Source organism: Lycorma delicatula, chromosome 4 (genome assembly GCF_047948215.1).
Source record: "Lycorma delicatula isolate Av1 chromosome 4, ASM4794821v1, whole genome shotgun sequence".
NCBI lineage: Eukaryota > Metazoa > Arthropoda > Insecta > Hemiptera > Fulgoridae > Lycorma > Lycorma delicatula.
The window spans coordinates 158061337-158085794 of NC_134458.1; the positions used below are offsets into that span (position 1 = coordinate 158061337).

General features: G+C 30.1%; 1 protein-coding gene across 1 annotated transcript in view; it reads left to right on the forward strand.

The window, feature by feature from the left end:
* Vps8 (vacuolar protein sorting 8) overlaps window positions 1–24458 on the forward strand; it is a 112466-nt gene that overhangs the window by 24238 nt on the left and 63770 nt on the right. Inside the window, exons 5-12 of the mRNA XM_075364591.1 lie at window positions 2474–2657; window positions 3827–4045; window positions 9155–9334; window positions 13142–13393; window positions 16924–17058; window positions 19248–19361; window positions 21162–21274; window positions 22783–22951. Coding sequence (XP_075220706.1) covers window positions 2474–2657; window positions 3827–4045; window positions 9155–9334; window positions 13142–13393; window positions 16924–17058; window positions 19248–19361; window positions 21162–21274; window positions 22783–22951 — 1366 coding nt within the window. The remainder of the gene's footprint in view (window positions 1–2473; window positions 2658–3826; window positions 4046–9154; window positions 9335–13141; window positions 13394–16923; window positions 17059–19247; window positions 19362–21161; window positions 21275–22782; window positions 22952–24458) is intronic.

Below are 24458 nucleotides of genomic sequence, written 5' to 3' on the forward strand. Positions count from 1 at the left end.
AAAGGACATAATTTTGGAACTCTGGAGAACATTCAAAAGACTGTGATCGACCAGTTCAAGCCTTCCAGCGCTGCTACCAGGAGTGGGAACTACGACTCTGCCGGTGTATAGCTGCCCAAGGGAATTACTTTGAAGGGGATAATATTGTTGTTTGAAAAAAATAAAAACTTTGGTAAGTAAAAAGTCAGTCTCATTACTTTTCTCACACACCTTGTATATGCATATTGTTGTGAGATGTGTAGCTCTTGCAGTTCTGAGATACGTAGCATCATGCACTTTTTAGGTAGTAGAGTACTACATCTGTAGCTAAGATCCACCATTGGCTGTGTATAGTTTACAGTAATATAGTATTGAGTAATGATTCTGTGAAGAGAATGGTGCAGAAAATTCAGGAAAAGGCAAACTAATGTTGACGATGAGGAATGAAAAAGGTGACATTCCATATTGAATGATGAATTTGTTAAAAAAATTGAACACGCCGTGGTTAATAAATGCTGGTTCAAAATTACCTAACTTAGTGAAAAATTTCTTAAATTTCAAGGTCTGATCATTACAGAATTCTTACAGACAGATTGGGTTTTCTTAAGTATTGTGAACTATGGATAGCGAAAAACTTACAAATGTCTACAAAATGAATGGGTGCAGCAGTATTGACTTTTTTTCAGCAATATTAGCATAAAGGAACTGAATGTCTTGACAGTATTGTTAATGAGGATAAGACATTTATTTGATTCATTGATATTGAGGCAAAAGAACAGTCTAGTCAGTGGATGCATACACACTCGCTGAACAAGCCCAAAAAATTCAAGTAAACCAATTTGAGCTAAAAATGATGGCTGCCATGTTCTGATACCATAACAGAATTTTGTTGGCATAATTTATGAAGCTGAGAATGACAATAACCTCGGACATTTATTGTAAAATATTGACAAAGTTTAGGAGAGTGTGATATAGATTAAATGACTAAGATGTTAAAGAAGGGTATTTTTTTTTTTGCCTGATAGTGTATGGCCTCATACCATTCATTGATATTGAGGCAAAAGAACAGTCTAGTCAGTGGATGCATACACACTCGCTGAACAAGCCCAAAAAATTCAAGTAAACCAATTTGAGCTAAAAATGATGGCTGCCATGTTCTGATACCATAACAGAATTTTGTTGGCATAATTTATGAAGCTGAGAATGACAATAACCTCGGACATTTATTGTAAAATATTGACAAAGTTTAGGAGAGTGTGATATAGATTAAATGACTAAGATGTTAAAGAAGGGTATTTTTTTTTTTGCCTGATAGTGTATGGCCTCATACCACCACTAGCATTAATGATGTAGTAAATGAGTGTAGTAAGTGGTAGATTTTTGATTATCCGTCATACAGCCATGTACTGCATTGTTCGATGTTCATATGTTCACAAAATTGAAGAATTGGCTGGCTACTTGACATTTCAGAAGCAATGACGAGCTCACGGATGGGTACTGTGGGAGTGTTGTTCTTTGAAGAGTGAACAGAATAGCTGGTGTCATAAAACAAGTACTTGTGTTTGGGTGGGAACTATGTCAAGAAGTAATATAGGTAAGTATATGTGTAACTTTTGCATATAGTAAATTTTTTCAATTTATTTGTTTACTTCTATTACTTGACCGGAGATTAATTTGTAAATAGCCCTCATACATTTATTTTTGTTATTGAAACATTCACAAAAACTGTAATATTCAGTTTATTTTATTTACTTCTGAACTGTGACCCACTACATATTTTTTCAAGTGTAAGAAATCAGGTATGTCTATTGTCTATTAGTCTATTGTTGCTCTTTATAAATTAATACCTGAAGTTTAAAAATATTTTCTAGCTATAAGTGATATTTTTCATTTTAAAGAATAGCTTACATCATTCAAAAATTTGAATAAATTCTTAAATGACAGGCAAGGTCATTCTTTCCCCTTTATAGCATGGACATGCCTATAACATTGATCACTCTATATCTCCCTTTAGGTGATATAACTAGAAAGTACTGTTCATTTATAATTATAATTACATTTATACACTTTCTGAGATCATTCCAAGAAAAAAAGCATTTTACTCTATCTCAGCAATAAATAATCAAACTTAGCTTATTGTGATACATTTTATTGTAAAAAAAGTGTTACAACATTTATATATAGTAAAGCATTCTGTCAAAAAGGCATTACATTTTAAAAAGTTGCAACTTGTCAATATACATGAATGTTACTGGTGTATGAGTAGGTTAAGAAAGAAATGTATCCTGTGATGGATAAGTTAAGGGGATTCATTTTTAAGTAATATTCAGTGAAATGGCTGAAAGCAATGTGTGTATTGGAATATTTTTAAAATCAGAATCATTGATTGATGTTCCTGTACATAACCTCTGTACTATCATAACTCACAACCCTCATGGCAAAATTAGAGATAATTCTATATTATTGATGGGAATAATTTTAATATTCTGTTCAGGTGGTGTTTTGAAGGTGATAAAGAACAAGGCTCAGTATCTTGTTTGGCGCTGAATATTGATTGTACTAGATTATTGGCTGGTTTTGCTAAAGGTCAATTATTAATGCTAGACACAGCCGATGGTAAAGTATTAAGGACAATGACTGATGTTCATACACCATATACTGCAGTCTTGCATGTAAAGGTATGTATGATTTTTGATATCTATTTTATTTAATATTTATAATAGTGTGATTTTAGTTTTTGGGGAAAGAATGCTGCTATACTTTTGTTTCAAAATATTTCAGGATTTAATTTTTTGAAAAATAAAATGTTATTAAGGATAAAATCACTTCAAAAATTTAATAAATGAGTTTTTATATGAGGATCAGTCAAATATAAACCAATCTTCTGTTTTTAATATTTACTAGCCAGAATAAAAATACAAAACACATCTGTTGATGTGTTGGGAGCTTGTTAGACCCCTTCTTCATCAAACGTTCAGGACTGCGCGTGAACTCTTCAACTTTGTTGTCACTCTGGAATCAATATCCTTCCAGTGCCTTCTTCAATGGCCCAAACAAAAAGGAATCACATTTGTGGAGAAAATTGATGAAAAGATACGCCTTTTCAGTCTCAAAAGGCAGCTGCGAGGACTTTTTCAACTAACAATCTGTTTTTACCTTTATTCCAAATAGGATTGGAGGCAGAGTTCTCCACTTCTATGCAGCTCTCTCCATACTCTGCCATACTTGCTGATTTTGAATATGTAATATAGTGATGGACCCATATCTCATCGCATGTGACGATTTGATGGAAAAGATTATTTCTCTTGAAACCAATTCAGGAGCTTCTGGCAGATCTCCTGTAGGGCCTTTACTGATTTTGTGAAAAGTCTTGGAACTCACCCTGCATAGACTTAATGGAACCTGAGGTGATAATGAAATTGGCATTTCCATGACTTGATACCTGATTCTAAATTAAAATAAAGTTATTTGCTCTTCTCATTTTGAACAGAGACTTGTTGATTAGCATAATTTTGTGTTAAATCACATTTAGCACTCACAAACTCTTAAAATTTAATTGATCTTTTGAAATTTTTTGTGGTATGTAATATTCAAACTGTTATTCAGAATCAGATTTTTGTTTGTTTTTTTGCTTATTTTCATTCGTTCTGTACAAATAATTAGTTGTTTTTTCATTTTAATCCATTGTTTATTATGATATTTTTACACTGTATTCTTTATTATCTTATTAATTTTAAAATAATTTTAATTATTTTGTTGGATTGTTGAGTATAGTAGGTTACAGTAGGTTCTAAGTATTATTATCACATAATTATATAGTATTTAGTATTTGTTATAAATTGATTAGTTCACAGATAATCCAACATTGGCTGTTTGTAGTGATAGTGGTGGTTCTGTATTTGAATTAAATTTTAAAAGGACGCTTGGTGTGCGCGGATGTGATTCAAAATGCCTTTTCTCAGGTAGTAGAGGTGAAGTTGTTTGCTTAGAACCATTATTATTACATCAGTTAGTATCACATCCTTTACAAGGTGCTACACTTATTGCCATGGCTACGCTCTCTAAGGTGATTTTTTTTTTAATTTATGTTATTTCTTGGTTTAAAAGTAATTATATAAGTTTAACTACAGTATTCTGTTTTAATTTTTATTGTTATTCCTGTAAACTATATATATATATATATATATATATATATTTTTTTTTCCTGGTATTATAGAGCTATGCTGCAAGAAGAAAAGTTTGGTAATCAAAAGATGTAGTATGGGGTTTTTTTCATTTCTCGACATTTCATGACCCAGGGACCAGGGACCCTGAAAACAAAAAGAATTTTGGGGGGGTAATGTTTGTACTTATGTTTTTGTGTTGGCATGTTTAATAACTTTTGACTGATTTTGATTATATAATTAATAAATTGATTTTTATGCAGAGACTCGTGTATATAGAGCAAATGGTAAATTTTGGGGTCAATATCTCCTGGAGGTGGGGGTAGATAGTTTTTGAGGGTCAATTTTTTCAAAATTTTTCTCATATAACCCCACTTTATATTAAGTTCAGTATCTGCATGCATGCATGCATGCTTATCTACTATTTAAAAAAAAATTACCCCAAAATATTCCCCCTTTTCCAAAAATTAAAACAAAGCAATTTTTATTTATTGTAAATTTTTTAATCAAATTTTTTTGTCTCCCTAGGCATAGTAGTAGTGCAAGTGATCCAAAAAAAATAGTTTGGGGACAATATCGTGGGTACTGATAAAAGTTTAAAGATTTTAATTTTTTGAATTTTTCAAAACTTTTTTGGTTTATTTTGATATATCATTACTTTTCCCCTGCATAAGAATAAATAACCAATGCCAGGAAAGTATTACAGTTTTGCTGTCTGTCTTTTTGCAATGGCAATTTTACCATTAGACAACCTGGGGGGTTAATGTAAGTTTACCCAGCCTTTTCTTCATCCATTCTGATGACTGCTTTTCATGTTTTTATTATTATTTTTCGGGAATAGTAATATTTTGTATAGCTCTTTTACAGAAACAGTAACAAATGATAATGTCTATTTAAAAAATATCACAATTTAAATTAAAATTACTACATTTTATATTTTATTGTGTAAAATGTATTCAACATATAGATAAAAGGTAAAAAGGTATGCTCTTATTTCAATTAGTTATTTTTAATTCCCAAATATTTGTAACGTTTTTGCATATAAAGAAATTAATTTTGAGAACTGAGTTGTACATATTTTGCAACAGAAGAAAAAAAGTATAATGCGTAACATTTCATTTTTGGTTTAGTTATATATATATATATATTTACAAAATCCAGCAATAACTATAATAAAAGAACGTTCAAGCATGAATCAAACTAAGAGTAGAACTTATTCTTTGTGAATTAAACATGCCGCAGAAATGTGGGTGTGTTTTCTCGGTCACAGTACTTTTTTTTTTTTTTTTTTCTAAGGTTATCTGAATTTAAAATTTAAAAAAAATAATAATTGGGAGTATAGTACACTAAAAACTGTGTAACAGTGAATATTTTCTAACACCGACATCTCATGAATAGTGTGCCTGATTTTTAAAAATGAAAAGCAAAATAAAATTCTGTATATTTTATCGATTTTATTCATAGGAGTGATTTAGGTATTTCTTATAGAATATGATTCTGTTACTAATTTAAAATATTACTGTATAAAATTGATTAAAATGTGATATTTTTAGCTTTAGAATTACTGTTAACTCAATGAAGTTATCTGAATAAATTTAACTTTAATAAATGCTTTGATAAAATAATATTTGCTGTTTCTGAGCTCTAAGCGAATATTAATACAAATAAATATACTGATATTCTGATTTATACTTAAAGATTTGATAATAAGAATCTATGAAACATGTTTAATGTAATTAATCCTTTTTGTTTCTGTACTGCAAAATGATTTAAAATTGGCAAAAATTTGGAAATTTGGTTATTAAAAAACAAAATATTTAAAATTACACCATTGATGTATGATGAATCTGTGGATTAAAAAACTGAATTAAATGTTTGAAGCACAATTTATCAAGATGTTAATTTTATTAAAGGCTACAATCTTATTGAAACAATACTTTCATGAAAAATATTATGCATAGACTTAAAACACAATCGTTTAACATAAAGAAAGCTGGCTGGGATTGGTGATTGAGGTGTGTAATGAGTTGTGCAATCAAGCAATGTTTATTGATATTTAAATAATTGTGTGAACAATTAAATTATTGAAAAAGATGAAATCATTTATTGTTTCTGATAAATACAAATAACTTATCAAAAATTATAGTGTGTGAATTATGAAGTGTGGGCTCTAGTGCACACAGGAAGTAATCTGTCCAGAGGACAGATTACTATTTCACTATTTTTTCTGGTTAAATAAGGCCAAACTTATCAGCTGCAGTTTGTATGCAATTACTGTACTCAATTTTAGTTCATTTTTCTGAAAAATCAAACCTAATGAAATAAATTGGTTATCTTGAAAAATAAATTGGTCATTTTATGTAAATATATTTGGTTTATTAATATTTGTATTTGAATTGTTGGTTAATCTGTACACATTGTTCTGTATCCCCAAAATTCTGTAAATTGTAGGGGGAGAGAAAACCTAAACAAGAAGTGTCCATAGTTTTCAGGAAGCCGAAGAAAACCATTATTTCAGAATTATAAAAAAAATTACTTTATTTGTATGCTATATTTATTGTTCATTCAATCAGTTAGTTCACTTTAACCCTACACAAATTAAAAACGTAACTATAAAAATAGTTGCAATAAGCACATTTAGCATGTTAAAGAAAATTTAGAATTAAAAATAAAAAATAGCCTTTACATGGGGAATAATATATTTGCTAAATAAGCTCATTTTATTAATTATTGTAAATGAAATTTACTTATAATTTATTTTTGCTGCATTGTACACTTAATAAGATTGTTTTTATTAATGAAAAATTCAACAATGTGAACATGATACAGGATTCAAGTTTATACACTTTTAGTAACACCTTTACAATAAAAAAATCACAATTATAAAATTTAAAAACATTTCCACACTTTCAAATATAGATGCCAATATTTACAAATTTTTCTATGTTTTAACATATTTTATCAGTTAACATATTTCATTTACAAAAGTTAATTTTATTTGTCTTGTATTCACCAGATTGTCACATTTCCTTTAAAACCCCCTGCGTATAAAAAAGCTTTAATTTTAAATGACCACAAAATGTTTTGATTTATAAATTAATGAATTCATATGTGAACGAACATCACACATGATATGTATTTGATGATTCATGTAGTAAGCTATATGATTCTCTTTCATCTGTAGATATTAGGCACACTTTCTTAATAAATAAGAAGATAATGCACAAATAAGAACTATAATAATCAGTTTGATTATTGTATAGCATAATTTATTAATTTTCATAAAAATTATTTTTATCTATATTTTCTTGTCCTCTGTTTGGATTATTTTTTCAAGAAACTAAGGATTGTAAATCAGTGCATTGTTGTTTGTGGTTAGCAGTTGTTCATAGTTGGGTGGTATCCAATAATAGAGGTTTAATTTTCATTACACACTGTGAAAAAATGAATATGAGGGTTTTAAAGTTATGTATTATTTCTCAAGTTTCACTTTACTGATTAATTATACATGAAATGAAAGAGCAACTCAAACAGTTTTAGCTGTGTGCAAGCTCATAAACTCCTTCCAATACCTTCTGCTTGAAAGTGCTAGTAACAAAGATGGTGACCCCCCCCCCCCCCCCCCAGCAGAAAGCATTCTATGTTTTGCAGTTTGCAAAGTGTAAATTTGTAATTACCATTCAACATCTATTCTGTTGTGATCCCTTGAGTAACAACAACAACCAATTCATAGATGGTATAAACAGTTTGAAACCACAAGCTGTATTTGTAAAGGGAAGAGTACAGGATGACCGAGTGTGTCCAAAGGCAATGTTAATGTGCAAGTCTTTTGTGTGTAGTCCCAGGAAATCTGTTAAGAAAGCTAGCCGCAAATTAACAATTCCAGTGATGTCTGCATGGAGGCTTTTAAGGAAATGCTTACAACTTAATCGATATTGTTTATAGTTATTACAAACTTTACAGCCTACAGATTGTGGTTTGCATGCTAGCTTTGCAAATGAAATGATGCACCATGATGAAGACTTTCTTTATCATGTCGTATTCAGTGACGAATCAACATAATGAAAAAGTAAACACTTGTAATGTGCACATCTGGGGATCAGAAAATCCTCATAAAATATCAGTTTGAATGAGAATCCTCAAAACTGAATGTTTTTTCTACCATATCCCGACAGCAAGTTTATGGGGCCTTTCTTTTTCGCAGAAGCAAGTGTGTCTGGAACGAACTATCTTGATATGTTACAACTATGTTTCTTTCCTCAATTGCAATATGAACCACAGAACTTTATTTTGCAACAAGATGGTATGCCTCCTCACTGGCATAATGCTGTATGTAATCGGTTGAATGAAATTCTCCCTGACCACTGGAATGGTCACCAGGGGAACATATGACAAGCCCTGTCATCTGTTTTTGATGTGTATCTCGATGTGTGATCTGTATTTGCCGTGGCCTCCATGTTTGCCCGATCTGACCCTTTGTGATCTTTTTTTTGTTGACAATTTATAAAGGATCAAGTGTATGTGCCACTGTTACCAGCTGACCTACCTGACTGGAGACACAGGATTGAAGCAGCTGTCCTATTAATTACTCTAAACTTGCTGATTAAACCATGAAAACTGAACTCTCCTATTGTCTCCTATTGAATGTATGTTGTTGACGAATTGTGCTCACATTGAACAATTTTAGGAAAAACTGTTTTGAGTTGCTCTTTCATTTTTTCATGCATAATTTATCAATGTTAGTAAAACTTGTTAAATATTATATAACTTAAAACCCCGATACTGATTTTGAAACACATGATATTTAAAAAGATTCTATCATAAGGAAATTTCTGGTTTTTATTTTTAGTTATGAAATGGGGCTAGAGAAGTCAAAGTATGGGTATTCTGAACAATCTACAAAAAAAAAAACTTTGTGGACGTTAGAAAATATTCCTGTTTTACTTTATAAAAAAGTTTATCATTGTATCTTATTTTGATATAATTTTTTTTTTTATTATTTCTATTTATAGGTTATAGTTGTTAGTATTAGACCTAGTACAAGACTGTTGTTAACCCATAGTGTCAAAGCTTCACAGCTCTCTTTACCTCTGTTGTCATGGCAGTTTGTTATAATTCAAGTAGCCGATTCGAGCCGCGTTATGGATCCAGTTCTTGCTTTTGCTAGAGATTCAACCATTTATTTTTATCAGGCAAGTATAAGTACAAACTGATGTTTGTAGTTATGTAAAATAATAATTTTTATTTCTAATTGTAGAAAACTGAAGTATGATTAAATTATATGATAATTTTTTATTTGATACTTAGTATTCTCTTCAATAAGGATGAACAAAGACTGAAAAGAAATTTAGTGGATTAATGGGGTTAATGAACTAATTGGTAGGTTGGTAATACTTGACCTTGAAAAATAACTTCTATACAGCAATCAAGTAATCTCTCCATATTTTATCTGTTAGTATCTATTTTCTATATAAAATAGACTTGCATAAATTTTACACAGTCCCAATGTGCATTTATTCTTGAGATTATTTTAAATTGCAATAGTTTTTAAAGGCTAAGAAGATTTTGCTGTAGCTTTTCCCCAATCAAATGTATCCAGTAATTTCATGCACAATTGCTTGTTTAAGAGAAACCAGTAGTGTAAATGAATGAAAATGTCTGGATGGCTAACAGTTTTAAATGATGAATATTTAGAACATATCCTTGCGTCCTTTGAATAATCACCTCAAAAGTATAACGAAAGTCAATCTCACTCATTGGAATGTCATCTGATAAGCCAAAAATAAATTAAAATTTATATTCATACCATAGTCAGGTCATGGAGGAATTGCAAGAAAACCCAAATGGTTTGTGCAGTTTGTTCACAATAATGTTCAGATTTCGAATAACATTTTCTGTAGTGATGAGGCACGGTTTCATCTAAGTAGCTATGTAACAGTCAGAATAACTGATAGTGGTATGTAGAGATCCCCCACATTTCCCATGAGACTACATTACATTTAGAAAAAATCAGAGTTTGATGCACAATTTCACAGAAGTGGGGTGGGTCCAGTATTTTTAACAGAAACAGTTACATCTGATTGCTACCAGCAGATTATTGATTTCGTAGTGTTGCTGGAAGAAGGTGAATGATTGCTGATTGCAGCAACCAGCATTCTGTTAATGGTGTGTGATCTGTTGAACCAGCAATAGCTCACACACCATTAACAGAATGTTTTTGCTACATAAATTCTTTGGGAGAAAGTCATTCCCTGCTGGTCCATAGCCACCTTGATATCAGACCTATCTCCTAAACTCTTTTCTTTGGTGTTATTTAAAAGAAAAAATGCTCAAACGTTATCCTAGTACAATTGATTGACTCTAACGTTGAAGTTAAAATATCCCATATTGGCATTGCAATCATTAAAAAAGGGCTGGTAATAAAGAAAAAATCTAGTTAACATAGGATTTCAGTGAAAAATTATTTATAAAGTTTTACAAATAATTGCATTATAAAAAAAAACTAATACATTATTCTGTGCTTTTATACAAGACATTCAAAGTCTGAGAAGACTCATTTACCACAGTAGCAGGAAGTGAAGTGTATACATTATACAGGTCAACAAAATTAAGGGATTTGAAAGTTGTTTATAATTTGATAACTGATTTTTATGTTATATTGTGCGCTGATTTCAAATATGGCCATCATTTTTTTCTGTTGCGTAAAAATTTTTCACAATCCTAAAAAAAAAAAAATTGAAAAAAGCCATATTGTATATGTATTCCTTATGGAAAACTTCTATTTATAAAAAACTAATAGGACCTAAAGAAAGGATTTTGTACATTTCTTACCTCTATGAAGACATGTACTGCTTTTTTTCTTTTCCTTTCAATATTTCTCAAACCACTTTTTCTGTTGTAGTCAGCTTGTGGATCGTCTCTATGGATGCACCAACAGTAGTCTGTAATCATGTTCACATTCCACCTTCCTCGATATCTGTGTTCCATTTGCTTCTTATCTTGGCGAAATATTTCACCCTGTTCATCACTTACAGCACCAATATTTTTGTGGGAGTAATCAATATGAGAATGCAGAAAACGTACCTTCAAGCTCATCAAACAACCCAAGTTGTAGAAACTTATGGCATATGTATTTGAAACGCTCTCCTTTAGTTAGAGCCTTTATATATTGTTTCATTAATCCCAGTTTGATGTGTAGTGGAGGTAGAGGGACTTTCCGTGGATCAACCAAACATTTCCATATTACATTTTTGCTCCCAGGTTCTAGTAATACCCTATGTAGCCATTCTGGTCCAATGTTCTTTCTTTTCCCAGCTGTCCCATTCACACAAGAAGCAGGGATATTTGGTGTATCCTCCCTGCTGCCCAAGAAGCATAGAAATTATTTTAGGTCACTACATATTATCCATTCATGATTACAATATTTCAGTTTAGACAGAACTAATTCTAAATTTTTGTAGCATTCTTTCAGGTACATGGAGTGTCCTACCAGTACTGAAGCATATTTGTTGCTATTATGAAGAATGACAGCTTTGAGGCTTCTTTTGGATGAGTCGATAAACAGCCTCCATTCATTCACATCATACTTTATGTTCAACTGCTCCATTACACCAGGAACATTGTTACAATAAATTAATCTTCCATTTTCAGAAAAGTACGGAGTAAAGAAGTCTGTTTCTGTACCATGAGAAAGAAGTGCCAGTGGCCAGTACCTTTTTGCTTTAATCTAGATCATAAAGGTTCTGCTGAATTTTTAGGAAGACTTAAATCTCTGACTGAGTTATTCAGTTCATGCTGTGAAAAAAGTTGTGGTTCAGAACTACCAGAAATAAAATCAACATCATTATTTTCATTGTCATCATCCTGCAACTCTGTTTCAGAGTTGTTCAGTATATTGTCTAGTTTTTCTGGAACTGAAGGTACAGGTACACTAGGGCCGTGAGATACAGGGTGTATTGACATAACAATTTGGATACACAATTTCTTTCTTATTTTTTAAATTGAACCCTTGTACATTACAAGAACAAAAGTATCATCACTGTGATTTCGTGGTTCTCTCCCAATCATTGGTATTCCAAACCAAAAATACTTTTTTTGTCCATTTTTATAGCTCTTTCACACAAAGTTGAACACACTGTATGACGGGCGTGTGTTTTATCTTGGTTACCAAGTTTTACCTCAAAATAGGCGTAGTACACTTTTTTAATAAAGTCTGTAATTTTTTTTATGTTTCTTCACCACAAACTCCCTCCAAATATTACAGAAGTTATTAGGTGAATTAGTACAACCTTGAAGCCATCTTGAAATGTAAAAACACAAGGACACCACAAATAAAATAACTTCAAAAAATGAAAGAAAACTAAACATTATAGAAGGTTTAGAAAATTATTTAACACTAGTAAAACCTTTCAACACAATGTTGAAATTGCGACTGATTTATATTTATTTCAGTAGAGTGAAAGGGAGTAGGAATGAGTGAGTTATTACCTTAGCTAATAGCTTGATAAAAATGATTCGTGAAGTGACTCTAATTAATTACATCATCTTATTAGTCACTCATCTTACTGTATCAAACCAAAATTATGAACACTACTTATATTCATTTCATATAACCAAACCAATAATAAAATATCAAAAAAATTAACACAGGTTTAATATTTTATTCATTGTTTTATAAATAAAATATATTGATTGTCAATTTTGAGAATATTTTAATAAATTGGTCTAGTGAAAAAATGGTACGTGATAGAATTTTTTGACTATTTTTACTGAAACCAGCACACAAAAATTTATAAGAATCAGTTATTAGTTTTCAAACAACTTTAATATTGTTGACCTGTGTTATTTTTATAAATATTCTTTCCATTATGTTTTATAATTATCATATTGGTTTTTTTTTAATTATATATTGTACTTGTGTGTTTAGTTTGATTATTTATATACTTATTTCAAATTATTGGTAATTTAAAAATAATAAATTTCTTTTTGAAAATTTGCAGGTTAGTGTAGAATCAAGTGGAAGGATTATTTGTATGTCTTTACAACAGTTAAATCTTGGTTATTCTTTAATAAGTTGTCGTTGGATGAATGCCCGTACGCTTGCTTTGTTAGATACAGCAGAAGCATTCCATTTAGTTGATGTTAGGACTAGAGAAGAATTAGAAAGTACTGATTTATCATCTGTTGGTCTTGTGTATAATTCAAGTCATTTTAAAGGATTAGCTACTGGTGGAAATGTTAGCAAAGCAATGGTAAGTCTGTGATGTGTTTTTAAAGAAGTTTTTTTAAAGTTTTAATTACTCAGTAGACTAGTGAAGTTGATTTATTAAAACTGTAAATACTTATTCTTGTCTTTTTGTAGAAGTCTCTTATATTATTGTACGAATTGTGGCAGTATATTTTTACCTCATCTCTTTTTTTGTACCCCTACACAGAAATAACTAATAGAATAAATTATTTTTAGTAAACTTAAAATATCTGGTGGTCCAAAGATCACTTCCTATGAAACAAATTACAATTTTTTTATTATTAAAATGCGATAATCTTTTTTATTTCAGATTTAAAGTTAAATAAAAACGGGACCCATTATGGAAAAATACACTCTCCATGAAAGAATGAAAATAGTGACTTTTTACTTTGAAAGTCTGAGGAGTGTTTTTAAAACACAATTAAAATTTAGAAAGTTTTACAAAACTAGAAAAATCACCTTCTGGCACAGCCATTCACAAAATAGTTTTGAAATTTGAACAGACTGGCATCAATGGCAGATGTCAGAAGATCAGGAAGACCAAGATCTTTCAGGAATAACAAAAATATTGAGTCTGTATGGAACAGTATTCAGAAGATGCCACAATTCAATATGAAAATGTTCCATTCAGTTAGGCATTAGTCAAACATCATTGCACAGAATATTACACTAGAATTTAAAAATGTTTCCTTATAAAATCCAATTAGCCTATAAAATGGACTCAAACCCATTTTGCCTGAAATACTGCTGGCAATTTATCAACTCGAATGATTCTGACGTTTCTTTTTTGCCTAATTTATGGAAGAGTGACAAAGTCCATTTCCACCTTAGTGACTATGTTTACAATGAAGTGCTCGTTTTTGGGGTACTGCCAATCCATAAATTACACATGAATGTCCTTTACAGGTGCAAAAAATTAGTGTTGTATGCTGTTTCTCAACAAAGAATCATTGGATCGTATTTTTTTTTTGAAGAAAATATTGTTTTGGTGTCTGTGAATAATGATAGATATTCATAATTGCTTGAGGAATTTTTCACTCCAAATCTTGGGAGATATCAAAATGGTCTGGTTCCAGCAAAATGGAATCACGGCTCACATCAGCAAAGCCACAATGGAATTCCTTAGATCAAAGTTTAAAAATTGAATAATTTTGAGAAATTTATATTTTTGTTGGCCTCCAAGGTCACTGGATTTGATCGCTCTTGATTTTTTTTTCTTTGGGACTGTTTGAAAGAAAAAGTCTCTCAATAAGCCCCAAAATTTAGAAAAGCTAAAAACAACATTGAACCAAAATGATGGCAATACCGGAAGAAAAATTGGTTTGAACAATGCAAAATGTGTTAAAGGAGCCCAGATTTGTAAACGCATTAGAGGTCAGCATTTACAAGATATTATTCTCAAAACCTAATTCATTAAATCATGTTTTCCCAAATTTAATTTAAAGATAAAAAAATTGAGGTATTGCTTTGGCCCACCTATAGATTAAGAAATGAAAAGAAAATGTACATTGTCTAAAAACATAATATTTATTATAAACATGATTTATAATATAATACTTCCACCTTTGCTAATTGTGTTTTTTACCCATTTAACAAAGTTATTGTATGTCAAACATAAAAAACAGAGATTTTACCCCAGTATTGGTTTTCACCCCAGATTTCTCATTCATTACTGCAGATACAGTTCTGGTACTTATTTGATTTGATTTTTCAGGTTAAAAACCATAAGAAATAACTAATTTTGCCCCTTAATTCATGTTTTAAAAATTTCAGTACAAACTCATTTCACCAGGGTAGTTGAGAAACCCAAGTGAAATCTTTCAGTACCAGAACTTGCAAATGAAGAATTTTGGGACATATGTTTATATGAACTTTTTCCATTTTTTCACGAGTAGAATAGGTTATGAAAGTCCCAGGAAAACTTCATGATATACTCTATATAATAAGACACAAAAGAGTGAAAAGATATACATAAAGTATTTATATGCTATTATTATCACTGAAAACATTACTAAAAATTACAATAAAGAAGTATTTAAACTATCATACAAACCTAATAACCACGAATAAAATATTTAAAAACAAAACTAATAACAGTAATAATAAAATAAACAATTTATGTGGGATTAATTAAATTAATTATAATGACTGTGATATTTATATAGAAAAAATTTTATGATTGTGATGTTATTTATATAGGGAAAATAAATAGATCCTATAAAACTAGATTTCTTGAGCATTATATAAATTACAAAAAAATAAATTTTTGTTTATCTCATATGGCAGACCATCTATTAAACAATAAACATTATATTTCTGATATTAACCCAAATTTAGAAATATTAGAAATTAATAGTGTCATAAAATTAAATATATTGGAAAAATATTACATATTTAAATACAAGCAAAACTTCAATTTGATAAACCGTCAGACAGTGTTTGAGAGAAATGGTGTGTGGAAACCACACATTTTCAATTTGTTAATCTTAACAATATTAATATTTTTGCCAATATTCATCGAATTTAAATATTTTTTATTTTTAAATATTTCAAGCAGCTGATGAAACTTTGTGCCCATGCTGTGTTCTTTGATGAATTTGGGTGGTATAGCACACCTTTCATGAATCAGTCATTTGTTTTTTCGTCTTTAACTTTTTATTACTTTTCATTCTATAATCACAGATGTTATTTGTTCATTATGTTATAAAAAAAATTGTCTAAGTTTTGAAACTAATGCTTTCAAGAGTTGAATAAAAAGTACAGTTTTAATCACTTACAGTATAAACAAAGTTTTGTTTGATTTGTATAAAATGTTGCTATCCATTGCTCAAAGGTAATTTCAATTCAAGGTATGTATTTAGTTATGTATATTTAGAATTCATCATGAAAAGGCAGAAGGTGAGTTTTTAACAGTAGGTTATTAACCTAATGTGACCAAGATTGTTCAACAGAATTGCCAGATGTTGAAGTATGAATTATTACAATACTTTTACTTTAACTTTACTTATTACTTTTTCCGTAACTTTCACATTCATGTAAACATTTTTTAAAGAACAGATCAAAATTCTTGATCTGCTGTATATAATTTTTAGTTCAATAGTATAAAAAATACCAGTATATCTACATAGTTTATTACATAAAAATAGAAGTGTGACACAAAATTTCAACATAGTATTATTACAAAATATGTTTTCAAAGTAAGATCCATTTCAAATTTGCTACTACACACACAATGTAAATAGATGGCACTTGTTATATAAACAGATGGTGTTATTTACTTTATCTCAGTAAAAAACTGAGATAAAAGTAGTCTCAAAATTTTAGGTTGAACAGTTCAGCTACAACTTCTGTTTAGAACTTTATATACACTATTATTGCTGAAGGATTTCAATAAATCCTGAAAAATGATTATTATGGGTGTTACTTTTATGGTATGGAAAATATAATTTTTCTAGATAAAAAAATTATAATGAGTTTTATTGTTTAAAGAATGTTGATTAAATTAAGCCCTACTTTATTTTTATTCTTTTCTAGGCTCTTGCTGGTGAACGTGCTTGTTATAATACTGTACAGAGTTTTGGTAATCAGATGTTATTATTAGGTACAAATTCGTTTCATGTAATCAGTATTAGAACGTGGACTGAAAGAATAAACCACCTTATTGAACAGGTTTGTGATCATTATTTTTATAAATTATATTTATTTTTATGTGATTTTAAATATTATGACTGTTTCAAGCTAAAAAAGAAAATCATTAAATCAGTTACAATGTTTAAAAAAAAATTGTTGTAAAATGAGTTAAAGTAAAGTCAATTAGTTATACAAGCATGGTTTTCACTTCACAAGTATCCAGAATTTCATACGTTAACCGTTAAAATCTGTAACAATTTTGAATAAGTATACTGTTTGAAACAGCAATTATATTTAAAGTTGCAAGAAGGTGTTTTGTGATGGATAAAAAGTTTTAATCCTGGAATGTTATGATAGTGTAAAATTATGTTATTCTGACATACATGCAATAAGTGACTTGCTGTATTGACGAGAGCTTTTGGTTTAGAACCAGAAACAGGGAAGTAGAGCATATCCTATTACTGCTGCATTATGCAAATGACTCTCACAGCATATAGACATAAAACACACCAATATTTTGTGAGGTATTTTACACACAATAGGCTATCCATTTAGAATTTCTGTCTTGTAAGAATCAAAACCTTTTGAATTTGGTAAATATGTAGACTTCTGCCAATAGCTCTTTAATTTTAATGACTTAGCAACTGTGTTATACAATTTTTTTCTTAAATGAAGCCTGATTTTACTGAAGCAAATATATATATATATATATAGGGAGGATAAAGGGTGGTGTATAGGATGGGTAAAGAGGAAGAGGCTTTTTGTTTTTTTGGGATAAATAAAAAAACTAAATCAGAGCAACCAAATTTCTGCCCATGTTTCTTGACATAACTGAGAAGGTTTGTAGATATATTTCATCTAGAAAAATCTTGAAAAAAAGTTATATACATATTCAGTATTGGAGATTTGCCAGGTGAAGCACAAACTTTAATGAATTGTGAACTGTGAACCTCTCACAGTGTGAGCTAGGTTTGAACTGAATGATTTGAATCGATTGAATGAATAATATTATAAAAATATTAGATTTATGTTAAGTAAAATAATATTAAATAAATTTCTGTTTAACAATAATGGGCTACCTGTGGGGACTGCGTGTGAGGCTAGAGTGGTGAGGTATGCAAGCACCTTGTGTAAGGCTAGACCAATCATCACCATGGTAACAAATGGGATGCTGTTTTGGGAGGTGCAATGGGGTGCTCTTATAATATCTCTGCAAAAAATCGTCCGATTTTCAAAATTTAAACAAGGTATTTATTAGTAGGTTGAAGTAGGTTAAATTTTCTGGATACATTCATGTTTCCCAATGAAGGTTTTTAGCCATTGACCAAGGCCCTAGCTCCCTTAAAGGTCAAAATATTAAAAATATTCATTATTTCTTCACTCCCAAGGAGAGTGAAGTTGTGAATTAAAGATATTCATTAAGGATAAAATAGATTAATCCTTTTACTTCTTTATTATATTTCTGACACTGTGCCAAAGAATTAAGTTATGAATTTTTTGTCGACAAAGGTGTGTGTACTATATTTACCTAACTTATCTTTTGTAAATTAGTTCCTTTTTCAAGTTTCTATAAATTTGGAATACTATAATTATTATTTATCAGTATTATTCTCACAGCCATGAGGATAAAGTACAGTACGGGTGTCCCAAGTGGTGGAGCCTCTGGGTAGATGGGAATGGTGAACAAAGCAAGTTCTGTGGGTGTCCAGGATGCCAGTCCCCTTGGCAAATCAAGAATGGTGAGTGAAGTGAGCTCTGCGACAATGGGGGTAGGTCCCTTAAGGGGGCCTCAAGAACCCCCTGAGTTGGCTCTGGGATTTGCTTAGGCTGACCTGAGCCCTGAGGGTCCAGGTTCTGGCTAGTATATGTGTGTGTGTATATATATATATGTGCACAGAATTTCACATTATGACCTGTCAAACTAGTTGCAGTGGCAGTATCTTGTGGAATGCATTACAATGTGTATTTTGTGACTATGTTACTTCTGCCTTTTAGGTCACCAATTATTTACGTTTCAAACAATTCTTGCATTAAGATGCTAATCAAAACATTTGAGGGAGTTATAATGAATTTTGTTATAATTTATTATATTATGTTGTTCCACATGTAGTTGTTTGCTATGATTTTGTATGATCTATTGAATTAAATTGAGAACATCGTTTACTTCTAATGCAGGAAGTGTGTTACAGTATGCTATTAATTCTATTTATTTGAAAATTTATTTTCAGAACATGTATGCTGAAGCTCTGAAGTTAGGAATGGATTTTTTAAAAGAACGTGGTAAAGCAGTTCTTGGTTTAAGAGGTCATCGGAAAGTACGTCAAAGACTTGTAAGGGACAAGGTAAAATACAGACTTTTTTTTATTTATTTTTTTTTATATCATTTCAGTTTATTAAGGTAATGATTTATTAAAAAATCCATATTTTAATACTCTCTCTTTCCATTGTGTTTTGTACTGCTTTTCTTTTTTCTAACAATTTGAAGAAAGCACCTCATAGACATCGTAATCAATGATAGATGCAAATAACTCCCATGGAACTAACTCGCCTACCAAGTAAATATTTTTTTGGCATCACTGGTAGTTCAACCAGAGGTTGAAAGTAAACACAATTGAGATAGAGTGGCATTATTCCAACATCATGTATCACCACTTTCTTATGAAATATATTGTCAGTGCTTTTTTTTGAAAAAGTTTCTGAGAACTATTATTAAACATGCATGTGAAAGAAATCTGATATCACTCGCTCTTTTTGCCAGAAGAGATGAATTACACTAATGGTGTGCACAGTTGTTCATGAATTCCACATAAACTCTCAGTCTGTCTTTGCCCATTTCACAATACTGAAGGTATATGCAATAAGCTATTCTACAGAGATGTTTGTAGACTTTATCCAATTTGATTGCTCTGTTATGATTACATGATAGTTTTTACTCATTCCTTGTGGTCTGATGTTAGGACTTCTTTAAAATCGTTTTAGCTTACCCTACATAATTCCCAGATATTTATAGATTTCACCATGTTTTATAGCCACCACAATTGCAGGATCACCATCCATACTAAGCACAACACAATCCTCATCTGAGATGACTGACCTCTTACTCATGGAATTAGCCGTATACTTATCTAGTGAAAACCTTATGCATATTTCAATAGTGGATTTTTCAACAAGTTGTCAGATATTTAATCATAATTATATGATAACAGCGTGATGTTACCTCTAAATGTGAGGTAACTAACTGATAATGTACTTGCTGGTATAATTTAAAACATTTGCTTGTCAATTTAAATAAAGTTGATAGAGGATTTTACACTATGTTAAATTAGAGAACAATCAAGAGTACCTCTCCAAATGATACCTCAATTTTTACCTTACAAATGGTTATTGGTAATTTATATGTTAGTTTTAGATGGGATGTGGGAAGAAGTCTTGTATTCCACGTGATATAATCTTGTACATGAGTTTCACAACAGTGAATAGAACCTATTTTATTCAAGAATGTGGGGCTGAATCAAAGGCCTGTAAATGATTTATATAGTTTACATACTGCCTCCATTTTTTACTATACCTGAGATAACATAAACCATGACTAACTATACAGCTACCATCTTTTCTTCTGTTTCTCCATTACAACCTGATGCCTGTCAAGATGTTCATTATATCTTGACACATACAATGGAAGTAAAAAGTTGATATATATACAGGGAGGTAGATACTAAGTCTGTACATAGAAGGATCAGCCACTGCTGGAACTAATTATAAAGTAAATTACTACTTAGGTTAAGAAATTTGGACCCACATCCTTTAAGATCTCTAAATAAAACTCTATAGTACAGTAGTACTGTACCATACAGTAGTACCGGTACCAGTGCAGTAGTATGGGTTATAATATGATCAGTCATATTTGGAAATTTATCTACCCTTTTTATTTTTTGCATGGATCAAACCCATGGAGTACAGATTGACATGAGATCACTGATTAGAATGCAATACAATAATTCATAATCTCCTCCTTACTCGGATCCAAACCATTCTTGAAAATTATTATTGTATTGAAAACAATGCATTTAAAATCTCTGCTGTATTAATTTTCATTTTTTAATATAAATATTATTTTTAGAACTTTTTTGTCCTTTTTTTAGATGATAGATACATTGCTTATGTACACTGATAAAGTGTTAGAAGCTGGCGATGCTATTAGTTACCATGAAGCAATATCAACAATTATTGACTACAGTATTCAACTTGATCAAAAGTGAGTAAAAAATTTTTTTATAAAATTTTAAGATGGGCAAACAAATGAAAACATTTAATGTTAATAGCTTTTAGATGGAAGAGATGAATAGTATGGACTTGATGTCAAATTTTATCTTAAAAATTGTGATTACAATCAAATTGTTGGCAGAAAATTTTGCTAACACTTCAACTATATGTATCACCATAAGCCTGTGCTATCTGCTTACAGATTAAAACCTGGGTTCATTACTTAAACCCAATCTTAAATTTAAGAAAAAAGAGATCAGTTCATTTCTGTCCATTCTCATTAGTAACCTCATAAGTTTCCCTCGTATCTGTTTTATTACATGTTATAAGAGATTACTATAGTGTTGCTTAAAACTTAGACTAAGTTTAATTTTGAATATTCATAAAATTTTTATGAAGACTCATCCCTGCTGTTGAGAGATAAAGGAGGAGAAAATCATATTTATAAAAGTAATAAATAACTCAGCTGATTAAGTCTTGCTGCGGAATTTTGAAGAGAATAGTTCGGTATTGAACAGGAAGCCCTTCCGGTAAATAAAGAAATGTTGGGTATATATATATATATATATATATATATTAATTTATTTGGATTAAATTTTTTATAGTCCATTTTTTCCTTCCTTTTTCCTCTATACGTTAAATAACTATATATAATATAATATTTTTTTCAGCCTCCACTAAGTACAGAATTAGAGAACACTTTAAATAAATTCAACACTTTTGAATATAATAAATGTTAACAAATATCTTAGTCACAGTACACAAATGAGTAATGCATCTAATTTCCACTTACATATTTGACTAATAAAAACTTCCAATATCGAGCAAAAACAATCCTAATGAAATGCATCAAGTATTAAAGTCACTGGATGATTTGTAATAGCATTCTCTGGAATAATTAATCCGTATTTTTTGGTGAAAAATGATGGGAATGCTGTTACTGTTACATCAGAGCAATGTATCCTACTGGTGGAAGAATTTTTGACTCTCCAAATGGAAAAATCTGAAATCAATCTAAATTTGTGGTTTCCATAGGATGGAAAATCTGTCGCACTGCTTTGCAGTTAAACAGTTGTTTCCAGATCATGTTATTTCAGATGTGACATTGTTGTGCATCAGATCTCATGTTAGTGATTTTTCTTGTGGGGCTATATAAGACTAAACATTTAATGGTCCACTCTCACAAACATTAAACTTAAAAAAAAAAATTATTAAGATTATCATAATTCCTATGGATATGTTACAGTGTGTAATGGAAAATATAGAAAATCAAAGATGTGTGAATCGGATGGTGCAGAATGCAATGATACTTTTAGGATACAATGATACTTTCAGGATGCATTGTTCAGAACTTAGAATGTTGTAGTTTTCAAATATTTCATCAGGTTGTCTTTTTTGCATGTGTATAACTTACAATCTTTTTCATACAATTCTAAAAGTGGTTTATTAATAATTATAAGTGTATACATTATCTTTGTATATGTATTTGTTTAATTTCAGAGATGTAGTGTTCAATAAATTATGGGAAGGATTAGATGGAGATAGTGGTGGACAAGCTATTTTCTTGCACAGTATGGAAAATAAGGTATTAGAAGGTAAAGTAAATTGGTTACCACCAGAAATAATGCAGCAGCTTGTGTTACATCTTCAGCATCTTGAAAATTGGAAGGTAATTTTTTACATTGTTAATATTGTAATCTATTTAAACAGGCTGGCTGACACATTAGGGATGTGACAGCTATTGTATGTACATATATGATAAATGTACTTATATAGCACCTTATAACTAGTCTTCAATTTTGTGGTGTAACTGAACGATATAGTTTACAGTATTTAAATGTGCATTTTCCTTGGTAGCTAATAAAATAATTTCTTCCAAATTATTTATTTTATTTAACATGGTTGTTTATGAGTTATGTAAAAAAATAGAATTGTTTCTCTTTATTCTATGCATGTTAGGATTATCCTGTCCTGGTTAATGAGCAACTACCAGCAACCCATATTTAACATCAGAGATTAAGAGATTTGCACTTATAAATCTTCTGATACTGACACAGTTAAAAATAACACGCTTACTCTCCAAAAACATATAACTGTTTCATCTAAGACATGAATGCATTGAGAGAAAATTGCAGTCCACCTGTTTTTAAAGATATTCTGCTTTCTACTGTTCTCTTTTCAATTGTTGAATGATCAGCAAGACACTTTAAATGAGTATATGACCAAAATTTCCAGTAAGTTAAGATGTTCTTAAAACTGAAGCCTTAGATCAAATAAATATCAATAATTATACAAAACAACAGTGACTACATATCTATCTATATTGACAGCTCTTCAATTGTGCACTGAGCCATCTTCTACTTTATTTAACATATCTAATATACTGTGAGTATTCTCAGTTGATTGATAATTTTATAAACTCAGTACATTAGAATAATATAAAATTTAATAACATGCCAAACTAATCTTTTCTGGATTAAACTGCAGTTGCTAGCAAAAGTTCTTTCAATAAAATAAAATAAATAATGAAAGCAGTCTTTAATTCTTCTTCAATTTTGATTGAAGAATGTAGAGAAGTTGCTCCAAAATTAAACAACTACCAATTTACTAGTCATAATTTGGCAAAGACTTTCAAATTTAAAGAATTATTTGAAAAGTATGATTTTAATGTTAATAGTTTTTAGTGCAATTTTTATAAACCAATCTCATTTTATTTAAAAGTTGTTTTACATTCTTTAATTTAATTTTTTTTTAAATTTGGAAAGGCGACAGAAAAGTGGTACCTAAATGAGGAGTCACTCACAATTAATGTAATTACTGCATCTTGAAAAAATTAAGAAATGGACTACAAAGAAACAACCTTAAGAAGCTACTAGGTAAACATATGCTGGGCTTTTCAATTGCAGAAATATGTATAGTAGTTTTTTTATCATAAACTAGAATCAATTTTCACTCAAAAATACTTAAAATATCATAATGAGATCAGTCTGTGTATATCTATGAATTAATAATGCAATCTAAACAATTAAACAATGACTAAATGAAAAAAACCATTGAAGATATGTTCAGATTGACTAGACAGTGACATATTTTTTCATTTTATATTGAGGGGAGGATTACTGCTTTCTGCTCATTAAGCTTCTCAATTGTGAAAAATTCTGGAAATTTTTATAATA